Source organism: Bemisia tabaci, chromosome 2 (assembly GCF_918797505.1).
Source record: "Bemisia tabaci chromosome 2, PGI_BMITA_v3".
Taxonomy (NCBI): Eukaryota; Metazoa; Arthropoda; class Insecta; order Hemiptera; family Aleyrodidae; genus Bemisia; species Bemisia tabaci.
Genome location: NC_092794.1, coordinates 64,461,280 through 64,486,821, shown reverse-complemented (window position 1 = coordinate 64,486,821; position 25,542 = coordinate 64,461,280). Strand labels below are relative to the sequence as shown.

Here is a 25,542-nt window from a genome sequence, read left to right as displayed (position 1 = left end):
AGTGTGCGTGTAAAGAGAGGGCATGTATTTGATCGACTTGATTCGAACAAAAAATAAAAACATGAACCGATCAACACCGATTCAATGTACAAATAAATAAAAAGTGGATCAAGATCAGTAGAAAAGTAGCATTTACTATGAAAATTTCAAAGCGCGTATTTCGAAAATAGCACTAGCCAAGATTTTGATTTTTCGCGATTTTAAGTGTCCACGTACCATGGACTCACCCCGAGCAAACCATTTTTGGGTACATTTTTGTCGCATTTTTTTTTTTTGCTTCAAAACCACTGTGCCGGGACTCAACGGGCTCACATCCCCAATTTTATAGAGATAGGATTGCGACAAGATTGAGGATAATCGCTCAGTTGTTGGTGATCCTAGCGATTGTATCGCCAAAAAATTGCAAAAACATCGCAATTTAATTTTAAAATATCGCGATTTTTCCGTTGAAAAATTCTGTTCTCCCAGGGTATATAAACTTTGAAACTTAGTGCCCAAGTTTTTCGATGTAGGTAAGTCACCATCAGTGGCCAAAAAGTAGTACTGAAAATTTCAGATACGATTTTTCGATATTGACCCTTTTTCCTGAGAGCTCTTCAACTCTTCGATACACCCAAATAAACCATCAGCTACTCGAGCTACCACGTGGTTGACTCATATCATCCTTGCCCATGTTCGTGCAACTGATCTATGGACTAATTACCTGCCTCCTCATCGCCACATTGCACATTTCCTTTTTAGAATCTCAGTTAAAAAAAAAAAAAAAAAAAAAAAAAAAAAAAAAAAAAAAAAAAAAAAAAAAAAAAAAAAAAAAAAAAAAAAATATTACGACGAAAGGTTCAGAAATGAACACATGAGAAAGAAACGAACGTTCAAAATTACAATTTATCATTGATTAAATATGTGCGAATAAATAGAAACATCAGTTTTATATTGATAGACGTGAATGCAAACGCCGAGTTCTGACTTGGAAGTTGATTTCCGGACTCCCTCATTACGTACAATGTTGTCATCGTGATACAGGTAAGCACTCGATCAGGAACGTATGTATCGCTGTAATTCAGACTTGGTCTTTTAGTAGTTTCAGACCATACCGAAGTAGACAATCAGTATCCTGAAAAATTACGGACAACAGACTTTTGGAGCGGTATAGTGCTTTCGATCGAACTGAGTATTTGGGGAAGAGGACCTCGACATGACAGCTTGAGGAGTGTGAGGGCACGACTGAGAGGCAGACAAGGGTCCAAATAGCATTTTTCAATAGAAAAATCGCGTGATATGAAATTAAGTTGCGATTTTTTGGCGATAAAATCGCTAGGATCAGCAGCATCTAAGTGATTATCCTCGATCGTGTCGCAATTAAATATTTATGACATCGCGTTCAATAAAATCGAAATTTTATCTCAATTTATCGCGATTTTTTTCCGATAGTAACGTAATAAATCGCCGTCGATAAAATCGCGATTTCGTTGCAAATTTTCCAATAAAATCGCAATTTTTTATCCGATAATATTGATCGGCGTCGATAAAATTGCAATACCTATATTCTCTGCTCAAATCGTAACTTAGTGCGATCACTGCCATTTGGGGTAGGAGGGAGGGGGGGGGGGACTCCCATAACGGAAGTGACATATCCCTTAAAAACTTCAGATGTTATTCTGAAATTTTTTTAACTCTGATCGAGGACTAAATTATTCTGATATTTTTGGCACCGAACTCATAATCGTGAATTAATTTACCAACGGGTCTGAAGACGCAAACCAAACAGTATTGTGGGCAAGTATCCCGTTGGGACACTATATTATTCTCGGGATTCCGGGAATTGGGAAGTTGCGCTATTTTGCGAGACATCGATTTTTCAGTGGCGTCTTCTCTTACGGCCTGTGAGTCAGATATTGCGTCAGCAGAATGCGTTTACACATCCCATTCCTCTAGAGCTCGTAGCAGGCTTGCGGATTGCACCTGATGGCGACGCGTCATGCTACACTGCAGGGACGCTTAAGGATGACGCAATCGTCGTTCCTGAAGAATCACGAGCTTAAACTGCCCCTTACCACCGATTTTTAGTGAATACAACTTTGCCGGCAATAAGGGTTGTGAAGCGATGACTTAGCGCACCCCTGATAACTGTTGGTGCTTTTTTTTATTTTAGCACCCTCATCCTGGAGTCCTAGTAAGAGGAGGACCTAGGCTCTAGGAAAAGTCGACAAATGCACAGATTAAATTAGAAGTTTCAAAGTCGAAAAATGCATACCTCAGTTTAAGACGTTCAAAGTTCCCGCTCATATTTTATTTTATTTTTTTGTACAGATAAACTAATTAACAGTCTACATTGAAATTATCTTCGATTTTTTTCGTTCATTCTGAAAAAATCAAACCGAATTCTAAAGATACATTTTGATTAGTTCCCTTTAAGGAAATAAAACAGCATCATTTTTTATCTTTTTTTTATTTTTTTCAAAATTAAAAAACAACGAGTGGACCGATAAGGAGTTTTTTGGAAATATTTCTCTAAATTTCCTTTGCTTCTAATGAATCATATTCACAAAACGTTTCTGGGATGTACTTCATAGGTACTTCGGTTTAAAAAAATGAAACATATTTAAATTTGAGTTTTTTCAAAGTTTAAGTATTCAACGCATTTTTCGACTTGAGCCACTAGAATATTACTTGCCTAGGGAAAATTCTGCCTTTACGGCGCAGGATGTACGCACACTGTACCCACCCACCCTTCCAACTTGGCAGTTTTTATATTTTTTTACGATTTAACTTTGAATAAAATCACTTCCGAGTCCCTCAATTTTTCTGAACTCAATAACTTTTAATTGTTTATGACCCCCTGCTCTATTATTTCGCAACACTTGTAACTCGCTGCCCTTGCTGGCTCTAACAGTTCCTATAAGTCACGGCATACTTGCACGAACGTTGTGGAACTTTACTTATTCGGACACACAACCAATTTTGTATGTATGCGCAATTAACTCACAATCAGTCGGGAATCTGCATACACATAGCATTATACAATTTATTTTTTTGGAACTGCACTAAAACGTTCGATTGTTGAATAGGTCTTTCCGAAAAGTTTAGGAAAAATTATCGTCTTTACGTTTGATGGTCCATCAAACGTAAAGACATGAAAGTGCGTCCAAAAATGTCTAAAAACCGGAGCTATCCTCTAAAACTGAAAAGAGATGCATTTGTGAAATACCATGAGCGGTGTTGTTTGACAGATAACACCTACGTCTTTCTCGGTGTACCTACTATCATGAAGTGACATTAGTAGAATGATATCACGTTTTTACTCAGCTTATCTTCAGCTCACACGTCGAAAAGATATAATTTTTTCCCACTCGGAGAGACCTACCCAAGAAATCCAAGGTCCCTCTCAGCTTTGCGCCAAAATTTACCTACACTTTTTTAGTCACCCTAAGTCTCTATAATTAATTGGCATCTCCCCGTAAATTTTCATTGAAACGAGCGACGAGCGAAGCAATTAATACTTTTTTCGCAGATAGGTTTACCAACTTCAATTGAACCATTAGGTGTTAACTTATGGAAAACCTCTGCGCTATACGCCCCATATCCATACATAGTCGTTTCCGAGACAAAAAAATATTTTTTAAGAGCCGTAAAATTTTCTCTCGTAAATTATAGGTATCTTCATGAGAGGCCAGCTGAGCGTCTCCAACCGAAAATCTCACTAATATTTCTTCAAGTTACACGAAAACATCAGCAAAATTGTGGACACAAATTTTAAAGTCGTATGCTTTTTTAAAAAGTTTTAAATTACTTTCAATTTAAATTACTCGTAAATTTTGTAACCATCGAGCAAAGTTACGTTTTTTCGACGGGGAAAAGACGGCACAGATGGGTTTTAGGCGTTGGATGGTCAGAGCGCAGAGTACCGTCGAAGATCTTGACACCTCACCCTTGTTTAGTACAGAGCTTGCGGGACCACCAATGCGTGGTCTTGAGCGGGAACCCGCGGGCTTGGTTTTTGAACCGGTTGCTGCATTCTTGGATTGGGCTCAGAAAGGAACCCATTTGGAACGTGCAGGACGGCTCGCGCGACGCTGTGCGGACGTGCGTGCGTCCGTGGGAGGTAAGGTAACCGTGCCGCGCGGTGCTGCCGCAGCACCACAGAACTATCGCGGGGCAATGGGTCTCTTGCATACAAGAGATACAGGTAACTGACAATGAGTGGTCTTGCAAGCACGAAAATCACTTTGAGCGCATTAGACATAGAGAAAAAAAAGGAGGTGTTTGCATTTCGGGCATCTTGGAATTTTTTGATGACGTGATGACGTAGGTGGGTACAGCGACGTTTTTATCCTTGTCGATTTTCTTGGAAATGGTGTTATTTAAGGAAAAAAGTCATTCTATAAAAAGTGCTTGAAATTATATAATGAGTTGATTTAAGTGAAAAAATCGGACATTATGGTCAGTTTTTCATATTTAGCTAAACGTCGCTGTACCCACCTACGTCATGAAGTCATCAAAAAATTCCAAGATGCCCGAAATGCAAACACCTCCTTTTTTTTCTCTATGCGCATTAGAAAATGTAATATACTTTACAACGCGTAATTTGCGTAGTCCGCCATGCGCATTTTCAAATTTACATCCCCGCGCGCGGGAATCTTTTTCACGATCATCGGCAATCAGGTTTACAGCCGTGGTTGCAATCAGGTTTCAGTTTGTCATGTTCGTAGTGATCAGGTTTACATGGAGATTAGTGAGCAAACCCCCCCCCCAAAAAAAAAAAAAAAAAAAAAAAAAATCTTGCAAAGTTATATTAATCGTGTTCAGGCACGACTTCAATCAATTAAAAACAGAAAGAAAAAAAAAATGAATTTGCCAAACTATCTTGAATATTTATGGAGAAAAGCGATCGTGAGAAATAGCCCGAGTCCTCACTTTGGTAACGACGCTGGTATGTTGGCGTGTACATTGATAGTTCGGGGTTGAAGTCTCGCAAAAATGCAGTGAACATTTTCCGACGCATGGGATCTGTTTTTGCCTAATCGCTTAAATGAGGGCGAAACACACAACGCTGCACATGCACGGATCAAGAATCAAAATTTTCTTCAAAATTCCCAAGAATTCTTGAATTTCCTGAAACAAGTTTCTGACGAATTTCGGCAAAATTTCTGACTACTCCCCCATCTTTAAAAAGAGGGATTCGACTCATTTTTCCTTTTTTTGGGGGGGAGGGGAGGTGGAGCGAACTTGGCATATAATGAGTCCTCTCTCAAAACGAAACAAATTCTCTAAATTTCAGGATTACTTAACAAAAAAAAAACCCGAAATCTCTGACTTTTCTGAATCGTCCCTGATTTTCGCAACCCTAGGGCTTTCGATGATGATGACCCGTCGCTCCCTTACATTACATCACCATCTCCTAACCACAAAACGTGGCAAAATCAACAAGTTTGATATTGATTTTTTCCGAATGCGACCACTGCGCGGAACAGCCTTGAAATCCTTGACTTTTCTAAATCGCCCCTGATTTTCGCAACCCTGAGGCTTTTGGTGACGATGACCCGTCGCTCCCTTACATTACATCACCATCTCCTAACCACAAAACGTGGCAAAATCAACAAGTTTGATATTGATTTTTTTTCGAATGCGACCACTGCGCGGAACAGCCTTGAAATCCTTGACTTTTCTAAATCGCCGCTGATTTTCGCAACCCTGAGGCTTTTGGTGACGATGACCCGTCGCTCCCTTACATTACATCACCATCTCCTAACCACAAAACGTGGCAAAATCAACAAGTTTGATATTGATTTTTTCCGAATGCGACCACTGCGCGGAACAACCCCATCGGATTTGGGCAGCAGCAGCGGCGGTGGCGGCGTCGGTTAACCCCCGTCGGGGGTCCGGGGTCACCTTGAAAGAGGGATCCGGGATATCTCAACGTGATGTAAGAGCCGCGATCACTTTCGTTCGTTCATCCTGCTCCCTGTCCGTCGCGCCGCGCGGCTCGTCGTCAGTTTCGCCGCTGCAGTCGTCTGCTCTCATCGTCACGAACCCCGCTCGCTCGCCGTCGCCGTTCATTCAACTGGTAGAGTCATCGTCCGCCTTTTCGGACCAGCTGTTCCCATTTCCCACCGTTGTTGTTGTTGTTGCGGTTCCTCCAGTGAAGTGTGTAAGTGTTGCGGATTTTTTAAGGAAAATTAGTTATTTTTTCGGGAGTCTTTTTGGGGGGAGTTTTGGTGTGTGACGCTCCTCAGGCGCTGACGAACTGATTTTCATCCATTGGTATCTGAACTTGGAGTCTTTTATTTTAATTTTTTTTTTTTAAATCGTGCTGGTGCTTTTAACCTCATCCCGATCATAACTATCTCTTTATTTCTTTTTTCAGTTCTTTTTCTACTGTTTGAAATTTTTAAACTTATTTTATTCTTTTTTTGATAAAAAATTTTTTTTGTTTTAAAAAATTGTTTTTCCTTATTTGTTTAAAAAAACCTCATTTCTTCCTTTTTTGGTAAACAATTTTTGTTCCTTATTTTTTATTTTTTCAAAAATTAATTTTTCTACTTTTATTTTATTTATTCTCCTATTTCTTCATTAACATTTTATTTTATTTTTCCTATTTTTTTTTAATTTTATTTTCACTTTTCCTACCGTTTTGTAAGTGGCTGTTTATCTGCAAGGCGGAATAAGACCAATCAACCTACACATATCAACAACAATACTTTCATTTTTTTCCATTTTGGGGAGGAGGCAATGCTCTGTAATTGACTACATTGGCATTATATGGGGTAAAAACATTCCCGCTTCAACAATAATCAGGAATCCTGTGCACTCATGTTCAAAAGGAAAACTTGATAGCCACTGATCTTCATTCTTTTCATAGTGCTCCTAATTTTCCATAAAAACTATCTGGAATAATTTAAGACATCCGATTGAATTTTTCCTCAAGAGGATTATGTAGCTGATACACATTCTGAGATTTATTATTCAGAAATGACATTTTTTCCCTTCCTTTTATTTATATTTTTTCTTTTCAATTTTCCTCCTGATGTTAGAGGCTTGTTGAAATCGCTTATTACAGTGCTAAAAAAGTAAACTGTATTTATGTCATCAACATTCCTCCAACTTAAATGTTTCTTCCTTTAAATATCTCACTACTGAAGATTTATAAAAGTATCAATTTCTCTAAGATTATCAGTTTATTTCGTGTTTAATTTGTTCCCCTATCAACTACAATAAACACTCTCACAAGGCAGACTAGTTTCTAAAAAAAAATTACAAGATAAGAGATACGATGCATTTTTATCTCCCTAATTAATGGAAAAAAAGCTAGGTATGTTTTTACATACCTTACTTTCCTTTTACTACACCGCCTCATACAAACAATTCAAGCTATTGACACATTTTCTCAATGCCTCTAACAAATCCAAGGAAGAGATTTTTTTTAACAAAATTTAAGTCGTAAAAGTTTCATAATGCTTACTTTGCAGGCATTCATTTCATTATCATGAATTGCACTATTCTCATGTGTCAACGATTTTTAATCAGTAGATTGAGAGAGTGGAGACCTCAATTAGTGTCAGCATAATGTAAGTTGTACAAACATACCAAGGAATTTGCGACCAAAATCTTCTCTTACCCAAAGTCTGTGGTCTATAATGTTTACAAAAAATAAATGAGGTCTGCTGTGCCTTTCAAAAGAGTTTGTTGGTTCCTGTGGTTTCGATCTTAGAGAAAAAGTTAAAACACGATCATCTCCGATTTATTTTGGGTTTTCAGGGCCTTCAGATTGAAAACTTTTTGCAATTTGTTGCACTATTGAGATTTGTCACAGTGCTGCCATCCATAACAAGAGGGCAAAACTCCATTCTAGAGTCATTTAATTTTTTTCTTACGCTACATTCTAGTCTACAAGATGCAGTCTAACAATCTTTCATCCATTATATTTTTATAAAAACCCTGCCATACCATTAGGAACTCAAACTGGAGAAGTAAAGTATGATGGTGATGGAATTTTTCTTTTCAATGGTGCATTTTGTCTGAAAGAATATGTGAAACCTGGAATGGAGATGTACTGCTCTTGTTTTGGACGACAGCTTGTTCCAATGTCGCTGATAAAATTGTGATTGAAAAAATAAACTTAGGGGCTTAAGAGAAGTTCTTAAAATAGAAAGATAAAAGAAATTTTTCTCTCTTCTGAAGACGACTCTGCCTCACCACGGAGCTATCAACTAATGAACCTCATAGAGAAAAAAAAGGAAGTGTTTCCATTTAGGGCATCTTAGACTTTTTTTGATAACATAGGTCCATACGGTGACTTCTATCATTGATTTTCTTGGAAATGGTGTATTTTATGGAACAAATGCATTTTACACCAAGTGTTTGAAATTTTATCATAAGTTGATTTAAGCAAAAAAATCGGATGTTGTGGTCCATTTTTCGTACTTCAAATTCCGGATTTTGCTGACCAGGTTGTACCGACCTAAGTCACAGGGTGGGTACACAATCCTCAAGATGCAAACACCTCCTTTTCTTCCTCTATGAAGGGACCCACTGATGAAAACTGATAATAGGTGATTTGTTTTCAGAAGTCCAATAACCCACCGGAGAAATGACTACCAACGGAGTTCCGGGCTTAACTTGGGCAATGGATGCTCAGAGAATGGAATTGCCCGAGAAACACAAGGTGCTCTTTTTAAGCATGTTGCGGCACAAGCTGAGTCTTCAGGCAACAAAGTCACAATTGTTGGTGTAGGTCAGGTCGGCATGGCCTGTGCCTTTACCATCCTCACGCAGGTAAATTTCACCCTCCCTCAAGATCTATTACATGATTTTAAAATTTCTAGCAAAGATTACTTGCCTCTAAATTTAAAAGTATACAACTAGTCAATACTGGTCATTCCTAATCACCATTTCAAAACGATAACTTCATTAAGACACCTATCATAGATAGTTAATAAGCTCTCAAAAAGTATGGATCTCTAGAAATCTTTAAAATAAGTTGGTGATCATTGAAAGCTAAAGAAGTTAAATAATCTAAAAATGATTTTTACCGTTAGATTTTTTATGTGTAAAATTTCAAGAGGATCCTGTGACTATAAAATTTATCTTGACTATGTTTCAGTCTGTTTCCCATGACATTGCTTTAATTGATTCAAATGAGCAGAAACTTCAAGGAGAAATGATGGACCTCCAACACGGCTCCGTTTTTGTGAAAAGTCCAAAGATACAAGCTAGTACAGGTATATAATTATGTCTGATCGAAATTTAATCATGCATAAATGAGAGGAAGAGTAAAAAATTTCAGAGAAAAAAAATTATAAACGATTTCAACACTCCTATTCCCCTCTTCCTGAAATTGCATTTTTTCAGTCTTTTTTTGGTGGCTTTGATTATCCCACTTTTTCGATATCCAATGCAGGCCCTTGTTACAAAAAGTTGGATAGTCGGGCATTACTGTTAGAGAAAATGAGAAGAAGTATTTCGCTTGAAAGATGCAATGCTTTAATAAACAAAATTCAAAAATACAAACTTAAATAAAATGCTGTGAAAATATTCTATAATTGGACTAAATTAGCTATCTCTTGCACAGGAACTTAGGAGAGATCGTGAACAGTTTTGTCAACCAATTTTTTAATTACATATATGATGACATATTCTTATTAAAAATTGTAAAGATTGTATGCCTTAAATGCATTTAAAAAAATGAGTGAAAATATAATTGACTTTAATTGTACCTTAAATTCTAGATTATTCCGTGACGGCTAACTCAAGAGTATGCATCGTCACCGCTGGAGCTCGTCAAAAGGAGGGTGAGACTCGATTGGATCTGGTACAGCGCAACACTGACATTTTTAAGAGCATCATTCCGCAACTTGTCAAATACAGCCCAAATACCATTCTGATCATTGTCAGCAATCCAGGTAACCATCAGCTATGTCTAATCTGTGAACAAAAATTTCAAAACAGAATAATAACAAAAGAAAACATTCTTCAATACCAAGTTTTGTGAATCGTTGGAGAATTCTATCCTTATGTAAAATTTGAAAGAAGAAAGAAGATTAGAGGATACTTAAATTAAATAATTTCAGGGGGCCAGAAAGTTCTTAGCCTTTCCCATTTTTTGAACTGGCATTCCCATTTAAAAACCCTTCTCTACCACAAATTTTGTAGATTCTCATTCAGTATTTGTCTTTTTGATTGTTTGAAGTTGACATTCTGACATACGTTGCTTGGAAAATCAGTGGTCTTCCCCGAAACCGAGTAATTGGCTCTGGCACAAATCTTGATTCGGCAAGATTCCGATTCTTAATATCTCAGAAACTCAACGTCGCTGCTAGAAGTTGCCATGGTTGGATTGTCGGAGAACATGGAGATACAAGCAGTAAGTAGAGATATCATCTAACATTGTTCCTACTTTTAGTGCCCTGATAGTGTTTACCACATGATTTTTTACTTTCACTTGCTGTTCACTATAAGTTGATGCCGCTTCTTGGTATTAAAGCAGTTACCAAAGCTATCGAAACAGTGCCCTGCACCCAGTGCAATATATTGATCTTGCATTCAGTATTTTTTTTACATAGTTCCGTGCAAAGTTTTCATGGCTCATTGATTTTGTAGGTGTTTTAAAATTTAAAGTAGATAATTTTTGATGAAAAATTGTAAACGACATCTTTTTTAAATAGATATGATGTTTCATTTGATTCTTTGATTGATTCTTCGTTTATTTTCTGCAGTTCCTGTTTGGTCAAGTGTGAATGTCGCAGGAGTCAGACTCATGGATTTGAATCCTGACTTTGGGAAAGACAATGACAAAGAAAAATGGGCGTCACTCCACAAGCAAGTTGTTGATAGGTAAGACATGGATTTTTAAATTCTCGTTTCCTGGATAGAATTTTGCCACACGGATACAACTTTAATTTCTTCTAAATGCACATTGATGAATATTTTTCCTACTTGAAATATGAGGCAGAATATTATTCGTTGATGCCATACACTCCAAGTTCACAATGGACTTGCAACTTGACAGTTGACGTTTTTAAGAAAGAAAATTGACAACTTGCCATCAATAATGGGTAGAAAGCAAACAAATTGGTTTCGAGACATTCACATTTTTAATTCTGCAATTGCCAAGGAAATTGCCCCTAATGCTATCTTTCAGACATTATACGCCCCACTTCAGTGTTGGTGGCACTTAACCTGTTATGCATCGAGTCCTTGATGTTAAGAGCAAAATGCCACGTCTAACTCAATTTCCAATCTTTTGAAACACAGACTGTCATTTATGATAAACCTTCAATTCAAGACCAAATTGTTTGCTTTGACTTTTTTGATGCACATTTTGCAGTGAGGAAATTTTAATTATGTTGTAGCATAACTTTATATAGGAAAAATATCCAGAATTTTGAGTGTGACTAAGTTCTATCACGTGCACGGAGACCCTGAAGTCCAAAAAACTACATATTTAAAGGTGACAGTACTTAAATCACTAGAAAATGTGGTCGAGAAAAATCACACAATTCCTTTACAAAGCATTTCAGGAAGTCCAATGTATCTTCTTCATTTATAATAAAAGTATCAGTGTTGTTGAAGCTAAATTTAATAAGAGTACAGATAGATGGTGAGACGACAATAACGTTTATCTTGGTTTGTGACGCTGCAGACTTTCTGTCGTAACTAATTTTTCAACTACAAACAAACACAGCGGAATTTTTTAAACTTTCCTCATTTTTCCTCTCTGCATAGAGAATATTCTATGAAAATTTCAAACATTAGCGTTCCTTCTCCTTTAATGAAATAAAACGGGAGTGAAGATTTTGGAACACAGCAAACGAACTACATATTTTTACAGTTTCACTGTTGATACTTAGAGGAAAGAGTTGAGATTATGTAGGATTGCGATTCAATTAAAAGTTGAACCATTTTTGTTTGAAAATGTTTCAGCGCATATGAAGTGATAAAATTAAAAGGATACACATCGTGGGCTATTGGTTTAAGCGTTTCAATGATCGTCTCCGCGATCACCAAGAATCTCAACACCTTACATGCACTTTCTACTTTGGTTCAGGTAAGCAATATATACTATCAAACATTGACTCAATTTTCTTTTGATAAATGCGATCATGGAATACTTGAAATTTAGGCTCCTCTTTATGAGTTTAATGTTAGCCTGTCTTCTAGAATTAATGAAAATTTCTTGTAAAAATTGATGAAACAATTTTTTTGATTGGCTTTTATCTTGGATTTTTTTTTGACGCATCAAAAAGCTAAGTTTCAATAGAGTAGTAGCTGCATTAATTTCATCACTTTATCAAGATATATTCACATTTCTCAGGAAAATATCATAAATGCTAGGGATTCTGATTGAAAACCTCGAAAAGAGAGGTGTGGATAATTTCTAAGTGTTCGAAGTTACTGGTCTTGGCATAGTTAAAAACTGATTCTTGATGCGGCACGGTCAAAATAAATCGTGAGTCAATGGGTTCAACTCAGATCAAATACTACAAATGATTTAATCCTTAACAACCAAATCTGTCAAATAGCTGACTAATTATACTAAATTTTGTTTCAACAGGGTCTACATGGTGTGGATGAGGAAGTCTTTTTATCAGTACCTTGCGTTATTGGAGAGAACGGCATTACAAGCATCGTTAAACAAATTCTTACAAAAGAAGAACAAGAGAAATTGCAGAAATCTGCTAAATTAATGCATGGCATTCAAGCTGATCTTAAATTTTGAAGGCATTATGTAAAATCTCAGTACTTAAAAATCAAAGCTTGTTTGTGTCACTGACTAAGAATGAGGAATTAACAACAAGCGTGAAACTATTTTCACTAACAAGGAACTGTTTCTGTATTAACTAAGATGGCCGATACGCAAATCTTGATGTGCGTTAAAGAAATTCACCTAGGTATGTTGAGAGAGTGCTTAAAAGCATTTAGAGACTTGAGATAGATTTGAATACAAGACATAATCATGCAGAAAATGTCTCCAACTATTGAAAGTTTGATCTCAAAATGATGTTCCTATTATAAAATGAGGAGAAATCAGAAAGCAACTTTCAAAATGAAAGTACGTACATCAAATACATTTTAACTTCATAGAGCTCCCAATACGTATAATTATCTTGTGCAAAATGGGTGAATAAAACTTCCTTCGACAGGGAAGTAATATTCTTCCATTCAGGATTTCTCTTGTTTAGTTAACAATTACTTAAACCCATAACAACACTTTTTATAATGTATTTTCTCAATCACAGTTGTCGATTTACTGGATCGATACAGAAAAGTTTTAGAAAGAAAAGACTTCAGCATAATTAAAGACGCACTCAGAAGAGATTCTAGGGTACAAAACTCTTAGGCAAGAAAAGGAAAAAAACAGTATTGTTAAAAATATATGTATGATTTTATGTGTCTTTATTTTTCGTTTTCTTAGCTACGTGCTATGTTTTCAAAGTGCACAATGCTTGTGTAATGTGTATTACTCCCAATTATGTATAACTTTTTCTTTTTTCTTTTTTCACTTTATTAAATTATTTTATGCTGATAAGTATTCTATAAATATACTGTTTAATTCTTTGATTCAACAGCTAAATACAGTGGAAATTGGATAGAATGACTTTCTGGGGGCTACTTTAATTTGGTCGTAATGTCCGATTGTCATTATAACCAATGCATAAATATGGAATCAATGAGATTTCAACCGAGGGCTGAGAGGGCTGACCAAAATGACCAATAAGTTGTTATTTTTCGTAATATCTGATTTCTACTGTATGTAGCCCCACCTCACAAACTAATCTAAATAATTGGACATTGAAAAAAAAGAAGAGGAGGGAGAAAAGCTTCTTCATGATCATTCTTAGAATCTAGAACTCTGAAATGAAAGGCACGACCTTAAAAAACAATTTCTCAAAGTCACTTAAAAAAGAAAATAATTTAACAATTCTGGGGGTCAGCAATTATTCAAACACACATACTTGCCGAATGATGAGATGAAAAATCTGCAGACCTCCAGCCTTTTTGTATATTTCTTCTTTCAACCTGCAACAAGAGATTTGAAAATTACGATCCTAAAGATGAATGAGGTATCTTCCTTTATGCTAAAGCTCAGAAAGAGTTAGAAGCTACTTTTTGAGTGAGGAAGCTCAGAAGAACGCCTTGCTTTATCTATTAACTGTTGAATTTTGCTGCTAACACGCAAAAAAGCATTCTGGTATAATATATTTGTAAGATGATGCTTCAGCAGTCAAAATCTTTCATGCTCAAAAAGTGTATCGATGGTGAAACAATGAAATCGCAAATCTTGTTTATGGTGTTGCAAAATCTCTGCTCCCAATGAAAATCAAAATTGGACCAAACAACACTGTTGCTCTACATTTCCACAGAATATTTTTCTCAAGGAGAATACTGCAGGAAATCTGCAGTGTCGTAAAACGAGATTCACGTTTACAGTTTCACCAACAATATTTTACTAAAAAGCTTGAGAGTATTCTTTGAGAGATAATTAAATCATAAGAATTGAACTACTTCAAAGGGAGCAAAATGAGAGAAATATTTAGGGTCAAACAAAAAGTTGTAGTCAGGCTTGAAATTAATGCACAAAACTGACATATTTACAACAAATAAAATAAGCCCGATTAAAATGAAAAGGCACAACACAGAATCTGCAGGTTACATATTGTAAAAGATCTGGGAGAATTAAGCACCAGCGTTTCTGAATGTTTCATGACATCACACAAAATCTGGGAGGCGAGACCAAACTATCAAAGAAATCTTCAGAAAGTAATGTTCCTTCTTCACTGATATGGAGATAAGAAAGTTGAACATCTATAAAAATGATGTAAGTGTTGAATTCTGTGCAAGCAATGAGAGAATAATAGAGACTTGAACAGAGAGAGACAAATGCACATTGATATAGCACACTAGTAGCACCTGACAAAAATTTACCAAAATTTTTATTTTCTTTATTTCAATTGTGGAAAAAAGAGGGTAAATAATAACTGATCGCAGATTTCAATTTTATTTTCCAAATGATAAGAGCTCAAAAAATTAAAAAATAAAGTTGGCTAAGGTTAGTTGTTTAAACCATACCTTTCAAGCTGTTCTGCCTTTAATAATTTCTGAGAAAAAAATACAGAGCTTTAATTTTGGAAGAATTTTGTCACTCATTATTTAAAAAGAAGCTAGGATTCAACATTACGGGTATCTAGTTGATGATTCTCCTTCATTGTTGATCTCAAAATTTCTCACCTGATGGCTCCTATATGTTCCAGCAGCAAGTTTCTTCTCCTAAAATGTATCACAGTGTAGCAGTTTTGGGACCAAATTTACACATTATCTATCATACATGTAATTGAATTGATCCCCATATTTGTCACGATATCGTCTTTGATCTGCACGATCCAATGCTCTGGCAACCCTCATCATCGTTGACCTTAGAAAACGAAACATTTTTTAATTAAGCGTCTGGCTTTGAAGTGTCTGTTAATGAAATTGCTGTTCAGATTTCCGGACTTTCAAAAATGATTAAAAATTACAGTGTACATACATAATTTTGTCAGCCAAAATGTTAACTTTGATGAGTTTTTAAGTTTGATACATCAAAAATAAATTTATAAGAATATTTCATTTGTGCCCTTTCTATGATTTTTATTACTTTAAAAAACGCAAGATGCGTTTTCAAAATTGAAATTAATGGCTCAATTACACAGATGAGGCGATTTTTCGAGCCTGCAATTTGGTAACAGCGAATCACTATCCTTTGCCTGCACCTACATATCTTGCTTCAAGTAAGTCTGTGTTATACGGATATTATAGCTCATATGCATCATTAAAATAGTGAGCTGCCGATCTCATTTTGACATGCAAAGGTCCTATCCCATGTACCTCAAGCTGAAATTTTTTTAAAAATCTGGGTGCCATAAGATGTTATTTGATACGTATTTCAGATTCTATCTGGAAGGCTTGAGATGGGCACAGTTTTGGAAACCCTCTTTGTTAGGAGCCTCTTACCGATCACTGAACCGCATCGACGATGGTGCTCCAACACTGTGACACAATTCTATGCTATAAAATTGCAGTCATGAATTAAAGAAGCAGATGCAGCTGCTAGTAAAATTTTAAAAAGCAAAGTAATTCTTCACGAAAAATAGAAAAAAATAGCTGTGTACTCACTTCTTGAACACTTTTTTGGATAGTCTATTAAATGATGTTTTTTCATGTTGCTTTAAATCTGTTAATCCTGGATGTTTCTTGGTTTTCCTTTTGAGGCGACCATTTTTGGTCCTTTCTGGCATTTTTAAGTCAACACCTGTTTGTTTCTGTGAATAAAATATCAACTTCCGGTTAATAAAAGTGATGGTTTACATACAATTGCTGAGGGCGTGGAAAATCAAAGGAAAAATTAGACACATTCAAAGACTCCTCTTCTGATCATGAAATACTGTTTACTTATGTTAAATTTATAAATACAAACATTAAGTATGAGAAAAAGTTTATTGAACGTTAAAAAGAAACAGTAAGCTCTTGAAAGGGGACAATATAATTACTTTCTGAATTGAATTTAAGTCTCCATTTTCCGCCATTAACATTAAGAAATGTTTCACTGGTCTTCTCGAGACGCCTTTGAGGTCAAAAAGTTGAAACTGAAGACACATCAATTTGATTTCACCTCCTCTAAGCCCTGACAACTGCAAAATGAAAGAATGTCTTTTCTAGTCTAGAATTTTTATACTCTCTGTCATACAAATTTAGGTAAAATCATATCATTCAAACATCCGAAAGTGTCAAAGATAAACAAAAACTTTGCATCCAGCAATTGAGTTTTCAAGGCGAACATAAACTAGAGTTTTTGTTTACAATTTTCACTTGCACATTGGCAGTTAATAGCCATATCATTTTTTTAAAATATATGTAGCAATGGGACGAAAATTCGAATATCCCTGTAGAAGAAATTAGGGGAGTTACCAATACTGAAAAATGTATCTATTCATCATCAAACTTTTTTATTTGCAATTTTGACCATTTACCAAAATTAGATAAATTCAAAATTCAGAAAATCAACTGAGTAAAAGAAGGCACTTCCGCTTTGGCAATGTAGTTCATTGAGGTAATCCCCCGATATTGATGGCCTGTAATTCCTCAATTACATTAAAAATTTAAATCATTGGTGTTACCATGATCTAAACATTACCTTCAACTCAGCAAGCAGAACTGGATCCTGCCAGTCTGGACGTTCCTGCTGTTCTTTTTCATGTTGTTCTTGTAGTTTCATCTTTTCCTCTATGTTGGTGACCTGACCAGTTTTGTCTCTTCCACAATTTTTCCATGAAAAGGACACTGTTGAAAAAAATAAATATTCTAATAAATGACTTTGCAATGCATTATGGACAGTGCCTAGAACCAATGCACATTTACGACTGTTCAGGAAAATCCACCAACGTATGCTCAAATAGTCTGAGAAATTTTGCTTCCTGCTAATCCTTATCGGCAAACATTAAATTTTGTCCAAAACAATAAGCATTGAAAACTAAAATTCAATACAACGACATTGGAGTGATTTACTATGAGGAGAGCTTTAAGAAAACTGACCAGTCAACTATAAATAATGTGAACCTCTGTTTCAAACCGTTGTCAAACAATTGTTTAAAGGTCATCTTGTTCCCTGCCAGGCATCATCATTCAGTAAGAGAGACAGGACTAGCCTTAAAATCCAGAAACAGATACTAGGTTAATGCCTAGTTTAATACTAGGTTAATACATAAAACTAGATTTAGATATTATACAAGTGGATAAAATAATGCATTTTTTGGCATATTATTAGATAAAAAATATCTTGTCAATAAGGTAAAAAATCATCATTTTAAAACATGGGCTACGACCAAATTCACAAATAGTATTTACCTAAAAATATTAGAGATCCCTGAAAAAAACTTTGTCATTTTTGCGGCTGATAAAAATAAGTTATTTAGAATCCAACTATGTACCTTGACTCTGTCTTTGCGAGGACATAATTGACCGTTTGGCATTGGAGCTCGACACTCCCACTTAACAGGCTCGAATTTACCGCTAAACTCAATTACTCTAGTTCGCAAACTGGCAGCACCATCTGGCACAGGAATTTCTTGCATGTCTTCTGCTGATACAGATGACCAAAATCGATGCCCTTCAGAGCCATTGCTGGAATAAATTAAACCATAATATTAATAATTGAAATATCACTATGTAAATTGTTAAAGGTTACTAAAAACAGCAAAATGCTTAACTATAGGTTTACTTGTTCATACTTTGAAATTGAAAATCCAGCTGATATCATGACTATGTACAAAGTCTTTTGGGACACTATAACTGTAAAGTAATGTAATGTATTGTAATTCAAACTCTAGACCTCTGAAGCTAAGCACTCTAGACCACAACACTATTGCAAGGTTCGGAATAGGAAAGTGTAATTTCGCTACTTCGGCAAGCTACACTTTTTGCCAAAGTTTCTTTTTGAAACTTTCAGGGTCCATTAGTAAAACTGAGAAAATAGAGGTCAAATACGAAACTATTGGCCATACTCCAAGCAGGTGTAGGTGGGACTTTTTGAGACCTCCCCATGTGAGAAGAACGCGCTCTAACATTTCAAATGAAAAGATAGTATCGCATCTGAGAGGACGTTTGACGGTTAAAATACTTACCCTATCAAAGTTGGAGCTTTAACATCATTTTCTTCCCAATGGTAGAGATCGATATCGAACGGCACTTTTGGAGCTAAAGCGAGAAGTTTTTTCTTTCTTTCAGAGAGCTTAGTTGGACTGCATTCCTCCGATGAGGATTTTGATTCTTCGGCTTTGGGTTTTTTGGATTTCTTTGGAGTTTTCTTCAGACTATGTAGCGCTGCTTGTGCACTGGTAGGATCCTTAAAGAGGGAAGAGGATATTATTTCATTACTCATAAAATGCTATAAAATGATAGAATGAAGTAGATAATAAATGTCTCATAAAGAGTTTTATGAGACTACTTTGGTTGAATATTCAAATTTAGAGAGCTACACAGTTACAGTCGGCAACTTTCTTTAAAAAAAAAATAGAACTTTACAGCTTCATGAATTCAGACACAAGATATTACATATCAAAAGGACGACTTTTATCTTCATTTTCCGTACAGAGAGCCTCAAATAAAATAAAGGCCTAGAAGTAGATAAAATTGGTTGTTCCTGGAATATAATTTTCTTTGGTCTACAGGTATGCAACAAAAAATTGAAAAGAGACAATTTTAAATGAGTTTTCAGTTTGCTCACAATTTACTTGACATATTCTTTTAAGAACTTACTTCTGCTTTTTCCTCTGTAGATAGTATACTCCAAGCATTGCTGTCTTTTGCCACAACTCCTTTTTGACTAGCAGTCTCACATGTTTTATCATTGGTTGAAGCAGCTTCACTGAGTTTTGGATCCTTTATGTTGGCCTCTTTGTTGGGATCTTCAGCTGCCAGAACTACAGTTTCATCGATTGGAACGTCCTCCAGTTCAGAATCTGTCGAGACTTCATCCTCTCCACGCATTTTAATGATTTTCAATGTTTTGAATTTCTGTACCACTTGTTCAACTTTTTTTTTTAAATCAACCACTTTTTCTAAATCCTCTTTTTTACCTATTAGAAATCATATTGAAGAAAAATAAAGGGATTTCAAAAAGGCATTGATGACACAGAAATGCACAAAACACACATGCACTAATTGATTAGATTTTTACAAATTAATGCGAAAAAAACAGTGCCAAATGAGTCTCTATTTCTTACAACAATACATAAAAAGGTAGTGACTAAGACAGATGGTAATTAATTATTGTACTGTGGATTAAACACAGTCACCTTATTTTTAGATTAGATAAGAATTGAAAGGAAACTTAAGCGCTATCATCACTGAGAAGGAAGGGCGGTAAAGACTCCAAAATGACTTACAGATAAAGAAATAAGTAAGGGAAGTTTTAGTTTTTTTAAGTGTAGCAATTCTCATTTTACTTAATTTGGTATGATCCTTGTTCAACGATTATCTGAATTTTAAAATGTTAGGCAATTTTGAACTCCTACTTACCAATCTTGGATAGAGTTCTTTCCCATGACTTCAACATTGATGTAAATTTATTACTTAGAAGTTTATGCTGATCTACAGCATTTTCCAGAACTGCTTTATTTTCTGAGCTTTCATGAATAACAGGACCTGTGAAGTTGAAAAACGATATCAAAAGAATGAAAATATCAGTGCCCCAGATCAAAAAGGGACCTGGCAAACATGCTCGGCAAAAACAAGTTAATGACATTTTGGAGATCTGGTATACAGATTCCTTAGAAAAATCGGTAGCTGCAAGTAACCCTTCTTTTGAGATGGGGAGTTTTGAGTATTCAGCAGTCTGGCTATGAAGAGGAGGTATTTACAAGTAGAACAATGCAATGAGAATATAGAAAACATTTTGCGATCATAACCATGAAGCTGGATTACTTTTGCATCATTGAGCTGGTAAATGCCGATATAAAATGATCAATAAAATATGCTACATGTGTAAGGTGCCTAAGCAATTTGAAATAAAAAAAAATTGCAACTTATTTCAATTTTATTGGAGTCAATTTTAATATTAGAAGTTCCTTAAATCAGTGAAAAGACAACATTGACAACACTGCGATGCAGCAATTATTTTGTCAGAGCCCATTTCAGATGACTTTTCCTTTTCGGCTGTATGCACGGGATACAGTAATCCGCACCCTGCGCATACAGTGAAAAAGGAAAGTTATCGGAAACAGGCTATGTGTGATTAAAATTTATTGAAACCTGTACTACTTGGGTTGCTGTGGACCTAAAAATGACAGTCAGACAAGCCTTTGATCACAGCTAAGTGAAACAACTCCCCCTTCACCCTCCACCCAAATAATTCTACGGCCTGTTGCTTGCTGATACATCAGTACACTTCAGTTAATTTAATTCAGAATGTATAAATAGGAACAAAACTTACCTTCATTTAGACAGATTTCTATGGCATACTTTGAGCTCATTCCTCTCTCACGATACTCTAGGTTTGCCTCATCTTCAATGGCAAAGTTTTCTTCTTCAACTGCAACTTTACTTGAGGATGTACTTTCTGCAGATGTAGATGGCTTTTCAGTAGAGAAAGACCCGTCTTCATCATCAAGCGAAAAATCATTTAATCTGGGAACTAATATACCCATACAAGCTTCCAATGCATTGACTGCCATCCTGATTTCTGTTTCATTCTCTGAAATCATCCCCAAGTCAAAATAAATGTCAAAAAGTGCAGGAATATTCTATCACTTTTCAAATGTAAATGAGACCTCTGAAATATTTAACAAACTCTTCTTTTATCTTTTTTATAAAAAAAAGGCAGTGTTTTTTCTTTGTAAATGACAAAGTTGAATACAATTGTTCTCATTAACAACTGATGAAAATCTAAAATCTTTGCTCAAGTGCAAGGAAGGAAAATCTTGCAACCTGCAAAATGATATCGTTTTTGGTTGCCAAGAGTTATGATTGCAACTATCAATAGGCAAAGCTACCAAACCACTTGGCAAATTCTTCTGCGCTTGGAAGTTCTGAAGAAGTTGTATCACATTTTGTAAAATAACATACTTATAATTTGAGTACATCCAATTGAAGGAGAATCAACTTCATTACGAAGATGGAGTTGTTACAGTATCCTCTTTTTGCGATGCTACAATCATGACTTACAAAGTCAATATACTCAAATGTTTTCAGTTGATTTGAAGAGCCTGATAATGAACCCATTTTTACAAGATTTTGAATGAAATTTTACCTATTAAGCTAATGAAAGTTTGGAGGGAATGATTAAAGTTTGCCCAATTTTACATACAAAATTTAAGCAGAAATTTTACACAAATTAAGAATCAAGAAGACCAAAGGAAAATTTGTTGACCCAAATACGTGGATAGCAGATCTGGTACCTGAAATTTCAGCATGTAGTTTAATTAATTTGGCCTCTATTTCCATTCGTTTCCTCCTTTCAATCTGTCTATTTAAATCACGAGTTAACGATTCCTCTCGTTCTAAGCGCTCAAAATTAATCTGGAAAATGGGGAAAAATAGTTAGTTACATGAGACGATACTTGAAAAAAGTCAGGGTTTTAATGAGAGACCATTCATTATGATTAGTAACACCACTTGAAATATGATTAATGTAAGAAGAGATTAGCCAAGGTGTTATGTGTTTTCACTGATTTATTTATTTAATAAAGCCGAAAAGCTTTAGCACATTTATTAAATAAATAAATCAGTGAAAACACATGACACCTTGGCTAATCTCTTCTTACATTAATGAGAGACGGTTAAACCAGTCTATAAAACAAGACAAAAGTTGATATTTCTTTCAAGAATTTGCTTGATGATTAAAGAGCTTAAATCTTGATAGGCATCAGTCCTTTACAAACAATTTTCTAATTGTAATGATGAAAACTTATAATTTTTTTGTAAAATCAATGATCTTCTACTGACATCTAGGATGGATGTAACTTCTTCAACTTCCTTGGACTAATAGACTGTTTACAGAGGGCAAATGAATGACTAAGAATGACTGCAAATTAAACACTAAGTACCCACATTTTGTGTAATTCTGAAAACAGCTTCCAAATTGTTACAACTTAAAAAGTTGAAAATATTACTGAAAATTGAGGAAAACATGGGACATGAAATTGGAGGATCGTTGGATAAAAGGGCACAAGTCCAGCAAATAAAAAAGAAAAATTCTTACCTTTGCACATTTTTGTAGATATTGGAGTCCTAAAGAAAGCCTTTTATATGCAGGTCCATAGACTGAATTCCATTCCTTCACAGTTTTCAAAGCCATTTTCTTCAGGTTTTCTGCTACTTTTCTGGGTGGTGGCATTCGATTTTTAGCATTGATCTCTGCTGTCAATTCGAAAATTTGCTGTAAATCTGCAATGATGAGCTCACGAAAAAGGTGAGATCTCCTGAAAAATCAATATGAAGTCTTATTATCTACTTACGAGGCACAGATACTTATAAAATAAAATAGCAGTGACACGATAGGAACAAGAGGTACTCTGTTTCACCAGGGTGCGGCAAGTTCCTCAGAACCAAGGATACAAAAACTTTTCAACTATGTGATCCATGGTTGCCATCAATTGCAGGCAAAAATGAAAAGTCCAAGAACGAGTTTTCACAATGGGAACAGCAGCATAAGATTTGCATGTTTATTGCAACATCAAGGTGAAAATGGCATGTTTTTTACAACATGTGGTGAAATCAACAAGATTTTAAATTGTTTAGCAATTTGTATGTTCAGAGCAAAATAGAAGGTCATCAAAATGACCCATGTTTTCAGGAAAAAATACTCATTTTGACCTTAAGAACTGTCCCCTGAGCTCCTGCTAATTAAATCTGGAACACACTGTACAATGTTTCCTGACTACATATAGCAGGCCCAAGATATCAGGTATAAAACCAATTTAAAACATCCCAATTGATGAGAACTTACAAGATGAATTTTCATACGTCTCATCCCCTTTGGATTTACTTATGGTAGAGGAAGTTAAAAGAGGTAATGTAGTATGAGACAGTTCATCTCACCTGAAAAATTCATCACAGATCTGAAAAGCGCTGAATCGAATTTCTGCATGATCTTTTTTCATGAAGTCCATGACAAGTGTGTACATCCTTTCAATGTAAGAAGAAGACTGTCTAAAAAGTCAAAAGGAAAAACAGAAAAATTAGAGAGTAATTCAACGATGGGTGACAGTCTAAAAATGAGAATCCACATCCCTGATAGTTAATGGGCCAGTTGCGCTGATCACAAAATTGTTTTTGATGCTTGATTCTTGTAAATTAACTGACAATAATAAGATCCGTCCAAACTGCAACTTTCCACGGTTAATATTAACAGAGATATCGCACTTTGAAAAGTCAGGTTTTTGACGTCATCTACCGCGGCAGTGACACGCTTGGTTTCTTCCTCTTCTCTTCGATCAATGATGCAGGAGACGCAACGCAAAACTTAAACGACATAAAACATTAACAAACTGTGGTGAACTGACTGACCGCCAAATCTCTTCGCGTCGAGTGCATTATCTCCTGATAAGAAGATCCTCGAAGCGCGAATCCGTCTGTTTCTTGAGTTCGTTTATATTTAATGTCTGTGAGGTTTTTCATTGCATTTCCTCCATCATTGATCGAACAAAAGGGGAAGAAACCAAGGGTGTCACTGCTGCGGTGGATGACGTCAAAATCCCGACTTTTCAAAGGGCGATATCTCGGTTAATAGTGAATGTAGAAAGTTTCAGTTTGGACAGATCTTATTAATGTTAGCTAATCTACAAGAATCAAGCATCAAAACACGATTTTGTGCAATTGGCCCATTCTTTTAGATGATTGTATTGTCTGATTATTCTACTCAGACCTTCATAAACACAATTACACAACCATCAAAATAAAGCCATCCATTAAAAAAGCCAATCAGAAACAAGAATTCCAGCTTGTCAATTTGTCTATGAAAGTTGGAGGATAAAGATGAACCAATATGTTGAGCAGACCGTTAATGCAAGTTTAGTAAAAATGAAGAAAAGTCTCACAGACTTGCCATTCATGAAGCGAGTTTTTAAAAATTTGAGAAGTCAGGTGAAAATTCAGGTGGTACAGAAATTGTATGACAACTCCAACATGAATTACAGCTTCAAATAATATCATGATACCTACTATCACTTCCTTCGGAAAATTTACGGGATCCAGCAATGGCTCTTACAAAAGTTCTTGCACTTGTTAACCCATTCGTCTCATTTGACGAGTATACTCGTCAGGGCGTGCGCAGGACATATCTCAGTTGACGAGTTAATTCTCGGCATCTGTCCGCATTGCTGTGCGATTTTTTTGACAGCGTTTTTTCGCTTTTTCTATAGGTGGTATCTCAAACCTCGCATTGCCAACAATTAACGCGAATTAAGTCGTCAGCTGAGATAGTATCCTACCATGGGCGCCCGCTGACGAGTATACTCATCATATAAGGCGGATGGGTTAAGAGCTACATTACAGAAACGGGGCTTGGTATAAAAAAAATTGGATAACTACTTCAGATAATTCGTTACCTGGTTCTAAAGGAAGAACTTACTTGCAGATTGACTTGAGTCTTTTCAGTTTAGATGCATCCAAGGTTTTCTGACCGGAGTGCGTGAGATCTTCGACAAGATTCTCTAGTTCAAACAGCACTTCAGGATCTGCTGCAGTAGAGGCCATCTCGAAGAAATGAACTGGAATGGGACCGCTGAGAGAGAAGGAAAGGAACTAAATGAGTACGTACTCACAATTGCATCATGATTCATCAAAGCACTTGACCAAGGGTGCGTAACTAGTTACCGAAGTCCTTAAATTCTACGACACCCATATCCGACAGGAGCATGGATGATAAATGATTAATAACTGTCACCTGAACTGTTTGAAAAAATAAAATACTGCGTTCAAACAATCTGAAAACTCGAAAATTAATTTAGAACTTGCCTCGGACTCCACCACCATAACCTTATCTTGACGTTGTTGTTGTTGTTGTGTTTATCG

General features: G+C 35.8%; 2 protein-coding genes across 4 annotated transcripts; one reads left to right on the top strand and one right to left on the bottom strand.

Annotated features, from left to right (window-relative positions):
• Nucleotides 1-5,952: 5,952 nt before the first annotated feature.
• On the top strand, nucleotides 5,953-13,528 carry Ldh (Lactate dehydrogenase). Of its 3 annotated transcripts, none has more exons than XM_019055159.2 (8): nucleotides 5,953-6,148; nucleotides 8,565-8,772; nucleotides 9,101-9,218; nucleotides 9,726-9,899; nucleotides 10,187-10,360; nucleotides 10,713-10,830; nucleotides 11,920-12,043; nucleotides 12,551-13,528. In XM_019055159.2, exons 2-8 carry the CDS (start codon nucleotides 8,743-8,745, stop codon nucleotides 12,713-12,715), a joined length of 903 nt encoding a protein of 300 aa, XP_018910704.2. In that variant the 5' UTR covers nucleotides 5,953-6,148; nucleotides 8,565-8,742; the 3' UTR covers nucleotides 12,716-13,528. The 3 variants fall into 3 exon arrangements, with proteins under 3 accessions (XP_018910704.2, XP_018910706.2, XP_018910705.2); XM_019055161.2 differs by having other exon boundaries at nucleotides 5,983-6,148; nucleotides 8,568-8,772; XM_019055160.2 differs by having other exon boundaries at nucleotides 5,983-6,261.
• On the bottom strand, nucleotides 9,458-25,514 carry LOC109039599 (UV-stimulated scaffold protein A). The gene is given in 15 exon segments (XM_072296064.1): nucleotides 9,458-9,921; nucleotides 13,953-14,016; nucleotides 15,226-15,409; nucleotides 16,150-16,295; nucleotides 17,168-17,289; nucleotides 17,292-17,313; nucleotides 17,961-18,153; nucleotides 18,654-18,874; nucleotides 19,288-19,607; nucleotides 20,050-20,175; nucleotides 20,963-21,223; nucleotides 21,927-22,047; nucleotides 22,730-22,949; nucleotides 23,569-23,679; nucleotides 25,100-25,514. Coding segments are annotated over 13 exon segments (2,088 nt in total). The 5' UTR covers nucleotides 25,225-25,514; the 3' UTR covers nucleotides 9,458-9,921; nucleotides 13,953-14,016; nucleotides 15,226-15,309.
• Nucleotides 25,515-25,542: the final 28 nt, after the last annotated feature.

Excerpts from the sequence above, each read along its gene's own strand:
- Ldh (XM_019055159.2), top strand. The coding sequence starts at position 8,743 with ATGGCCTGTGCCTTTACCATCCTCACGCAG. Across the intron at positions 9,900-10,186 it reads GATCATTGTCAGCAATCCAG|TTGACATTCTGACATACGTT; the intron begins GTAACCATCAGC and ends GATTGTTTGAAG. Across the intron at positions 12,044-12,550 it reads CACTTTCTACTTTGGTTCAG|GGTCTACATGGTGTGGATGA; the intron begins GTAAGCAATATA and ends TTGTTTCAACAG.